The sequence below is a fragment of the Populus trichocarpa genome, chromosome 13, assembly GCF_000002775.5.
Source record: "Populus trichocarpa isolate Nisqually-1 chromosome 13, P.trichocarpa_v4.1, whole genome shotgun sequence".
Classification (NCBI taxonomy): domain Eukaryota; kingdom Viridiplantae; phylum Streptophyta; class Magnoliopsida; order Malpighiales; family Salicaceae; genus Populus; species Populus trichocarpa.
In genome coordinates, this window is record NC_037297.2 from 6,675,392 (window position 1) to 6,680,236 (window position 4,845).

At 30.4% G+C, this 4,845-nt stretch overlaps 1 protein-coding gene across 1 annotated transcript; it reads left to right on the forward strand.

Moving 5' to 3' along the window:
• The first annotated feature begins 938 nt into the window (after positions 1-938).
• LOC7493899 (uncharacterized) lies at positions 939-3,747 on the forward strand. Its single transcript, XM_002319209.4, has 5 exons — positions 939-1,106; positions 1,386-1,524; positions 2,236-2,329; positions 3,212-3,292; positions 3,393-3,747. Exons 1-5 carry the CDS (start codon positions 1,070-1,072, stop codon positions 3,528-3,530), a joined length of 489 nt encoding a protein of 162 aa, XP_002319245.3. The 5' UTR covers positions 939-1,069; the 3' UTR covers positions 3,531-3,747.
• Positions 3,748-4,845: the final 1,098 nt, after the last annotated feature.

Genomic DNA, 4,845 nt, shown 5'->3' on the forward strand with positions numbered 1-4,845 from the left:
AAAATTTATAAGCAAAAAACACTTTCAACCGCTACCGCTATTACAATCTCAAACAAACCCTTAAGGTTGTTTAAGAATATGGTAGCGGTTGTTTTTTAAAGTGTTTTTCACTTAGAAATATATTCAAATAATATTTTTTTTATTTTTAAAAAATTATTTTTGATATCATTATATTAAAATGATATGAAAACACCAAGAAAATATTAATTTAAAATAAAAAAATAAAAAAAAATCTAATTTTTTTCAAAAACATTTTTGAAACGCAAAACCAAACCATCACTAAATAAAAGTGTTTGAAAAGAGTAAAATACGTCCTCTTATTTGTCTTTCAATTTTTTCTTTTAATTATGAAAATGTCAAATGGATTTTTGAGTATTACTTTGAATTTCCATCTTATTTACCATTCAACGTGTGAAAAAAAAAACATTACAAGATTATAAATGTATGACATATGCCTTGTGTTAATATTGTGTATGTGGTGTAGAGTCATATAATTTTATATTATTTGATTAAAAAATATTTATATATTGAAATCTCAAAGAGAAAAATCAATTAAAAATAAAAAAAATTATTTAATTTTAAAAATGGAATTTTTCCCATGTTCATCGCTTGATAATTAGTTTTCAGGCCAGTAAAATATCTCCTCATATCTTCTCTTGTTTGTTGTATAAGGTGCTCTTTGTAATTACATTTCATGAAAATTTATTTTTTTAAAACAATTTTTTTTTATCTTTTTGAAATGTTTTAATGTGGAAAATAGTTTTTTAAAAATAAAAAAATTATTTTAATATATTTTTAAATAAAAAAATATTTTAAAAAATAACAATTATTAGACCCACACACTAGATACCAAATAAATTAAATTTTTTTTTTTAAAAAAAACAATTCCTTACGAGGATATGATTGGGAAATAAAGGAACTTAAAAAAGGGATAGCTGGTGTACATTACAAGGACTACAAGAGACAATATTACCTAGTAGCATTTCCTCATCTTCGGGCTTAATTACACTGCATTATCTCCCACAAAAAAAAATTGGCATTTCGTCTCTCTCTAGGCTGCTAGATCTCCATGGCTACTTCTTTTGCTCCTGTTTCAGTCTCATCAGGTATATAATTTCTTCTTCTTTTTAGCTTATAAAGGGTTTCTTGATTGTTTATTTATTTCCTGAGAAAACAAAGCAAGATTTTTCTACTTTCGTTAGAAACAATTCTAACGTTAATGATTGATAGTTTTTTTCTTCTTTTTTGAGAAAAGATAATAATCTTGTATGGAGTATTATTATCTTGTAATGTTTTGAAAATCTTGATCATGAGAATTGAAGTGCTGTTATAGTATAAGAGAAGAAAATGGTGGGAGTTTGTGTTTTATTTGGGTTTGGGTGTAGGTGGAGGATCCCAACTTAAGCCACGTGAACTTTGGTCGACAAAATCCATTTCATTTTCCAAAGCACCGAGATTGGCAATTGGAAGGAAATCAAACCTAGTTGGAAGCAGCCCCAAGTTCGCAGTTCGTGCCGAATACAAGTATGCTGCTGTTCTTGTTCTTGTTCTTGATTCCTGTCTTATAAATGTAACAAATCCATTTCATTTGATATGACAACTCAGAAGCCTGTATTTCATGCCAAGAAATGGCCATATTGTTGACCTGTTGTTGATTTGCTATGATGGAAAGTATTTTCAAATGGCGAGATTTCGTCTACTACCTGTTTCATTGGTGTGGTAGCTTGTAGTAACAGATACACTAGCTTGATTTTTGGATTTGCTTTCTATTCTTTTTATTAGTTGATGTAGTGTTTGTTATAGGACCATTTCATTGACATGATGTCCATCACCTAAGTGTAGATTTGCGAAACTCACAAATATTAGCTCCAATTAAAGTGGTGATGCCTATGGACAGTAAAACTAATATGCTCATTTTGAACTGGTAGTTACATGTGATTGCCCACATTTCAAGGGTAAAACTTTTTATCCACAGCTAAGGCCATTTCACTTTCACAACTTGTGCTTATTAAGGAGTCAATAGTAGAGAGTTCTTGACTCAATTAGTTTACATCTCTGACAGCATCCATCTCATTTTTATTATCTGAGCCGAGCCAAGCCCCTAGTTGTGTCTATTGAACATTTATGAAGTCGATGCTTTCCTCCCTTAGGCAGCATTTGTTTCGAGTATCCCTCTACTTTTGCTGATTTAACTCATCATCATCATCTTCTCTTGTTTCTCTCTGTTACATGCAGTGATGGTAGTAGGGGCGGTGGCGGTGATTTTGTTGCTGGTTTTGTTTTAGGAGGTGCTGTATTTGGAACTTTAGCGTATATTTTTGCTCCTCAGGTGATTAGATATCTTGCCTCTTTATAATTTTGGCTACAAAGTACTTGAATGCTTCTTTCAAAAGGAACTAACATGCCGACACTTCAGCTGAATGCACAAGGAAAACTTTTCCTTCATTGAAATGAATCATTCTCATTTCTCAAGTTGCTCCACCTTTGCACAACAATTGGCTAGAACATGTTGCATCAGGTCGAGTTTACTCTCGATGTCCAAATGAAGTGGTTGGATGCTTGGTGTTTATGGTTCTCAAAATCATTTTGCTTGTGCGGATGTAACATTAGAATCAGTATGATTGCTTGTCATTTTTTCAATTTACTTCTTGATAACAACATATTTATAGGCTATGTTCTATTGCAATTTGATAGGGTTACATACCTGGCTTGGCGTCCATGCAATATTCTCTATCTTGAAAATTCTCAATGCTCTGCTGTTTGATATCCTTTTGTTGATCCTGTTCTCGATAATATGACTTGGGCTCTCCCGTTACCTTCCTGTTAACTAATCTAAAGATTAAGGCAGTACATAAGTTCATTTTATCGTTAAATAAACTATTAGAGTAACACACAGAGTGTTTCTTTGTTCATTACTTTTAGCTTTCAGTATACATTGCTGTATACTTTTCTTTCATTTCTGGATGCTACATGTCTTGCCATGATGACTTATTACCACTGTAATGTACACTGAAAGCTACAAGGACATAAATGGATCGTCAATGGTTTATCCAATATATTGTCTTCGGATTGGAAAAAAAGAAAGGAATGTTGTTCATTGTTACTCTTGTCTGAGAAATGGCTTATGGTTTATTGCTCTTTTGAAGCTCAGGTTTATTTATTAAGTGTTGGTTTCATGTTTTTTTTTTAAAAAAAATTATTATTGTTTCAGATAAGAAGGTCCCTGCTAAATGAAGATGAATATGGATTTCGGAGGGCCAAGCGACCAATATATTATGATGAAGGATTAGAGGTAATTACATTTTATTCATTCATCATGCATCTTTTCTGCTTGCTGGATAATCTGTACAGAAGTTTAACATTGGATGCCCTTCCCTTTTCTGGAAAAGCAGAAGACTAGGCAGACCTTGAATGCAAAAATCAGCCAACTGAATTCAGCTATTGACAAGGTATCTTCTCGTCTGAGAGGTGGTAAAAATTCACCCCCCGTGCCTCTTGAAGCTGATCCTGAGGTGGAAGCTACAATGTGAGAGATACGGTTCTGTTTGTTTATAATAATCTGAGACCACAAGTTTGAATATCAGACAAGTACCCTGTTTTTTTGCCATTAATGTTTTGATCAAAGGTTGCTTTTGTGATTGTTTAAATGATAATATGAACTTTGTAGTTTGCCATTTTATTGGTCGAAATGTTTAGAGATTATTTTGAAAGCCACATAAAAAAGCCTTCTAAAGATGCTTTTAGACTTCTTCCTTTTTTCATTTTTTTGCCCTTTCCCCACTGATCAATGTTAGAACATGTTCAAAGGTCGTGTTCATGAGATCAGATGATCTCTCTTTTTGAGCTATGATAGTGCACTGATCTTCAAATTAATCCTCAGGAATCATTTTGCTGTCTGTGATAGTACCATGCAGATTTTTCTGTGAACCGGAATAGGCTTGTCTAATCTGGGGAGGCCTGTCTAATTTTAGAAAGGTTTAAACTCTTCGAGTTTAAAATATAAGATTCAAGCTTTACTTATTTAAAAATTGTTAGGTTCAATCCCGTCTCGAACTTGAGTAGTTGCTTGCTTAATGAGTTTGTAAATAAGTTGGATTTAAACTTTAACATATATTTATGACAATACAAATCAATCCTTATTCTATTATGATATCGATATGTTCGAACTAGAAAATATAGTATAAATAATTATTTAATAAGAAAAATTTTAAATTCATGTTCTATTAGAATTAGATCTCAATCTTTTTAACTATTTTCCAACTACATTATAAACTTTACTTATTTTATTAGCTCTAAAATCTCATTTAATTGTGTAATATCATAAAAGGTTATGTAAACATAGTGTGTTTCATGCATTTTTTAAAGAAATATATTTATATTTTTAAGTCTTTATTTTAGCACACATGAAGATAATTGCTAAAGAATTGTATTAAATTTATTTCATAAAAATAATGTATTTCAATACATATTAAATTAGTTATTTATTTTATGAAATGTTAAACAAATTGTTTTTGCTTTCAAATTTTCATAAATTTGCAAATGAGCTTACCTGCAAGTTTTTAAACAAACTTGATTATAAATCAATAGAAATAAAATTTAAATAAGTTAAGAAGCGCAATCTCTATTCAATAAGTTTTAAAGGAGTAAAATGAAAAAAAAATTCAATTTAAAAAAATAAAAAAAAAATAACTTGAGTCAACCTAATTACACTTGTCAAACCTGCAACTTGTTTCATGAGAACGAGATAACTTCATAGAAAATAAACAAAAAAAATACAAAGCTCAATTTATAACAAACCAAATGTTGAATAATGAAATTTAAATAAAAAATCAATTAAAAAAACAA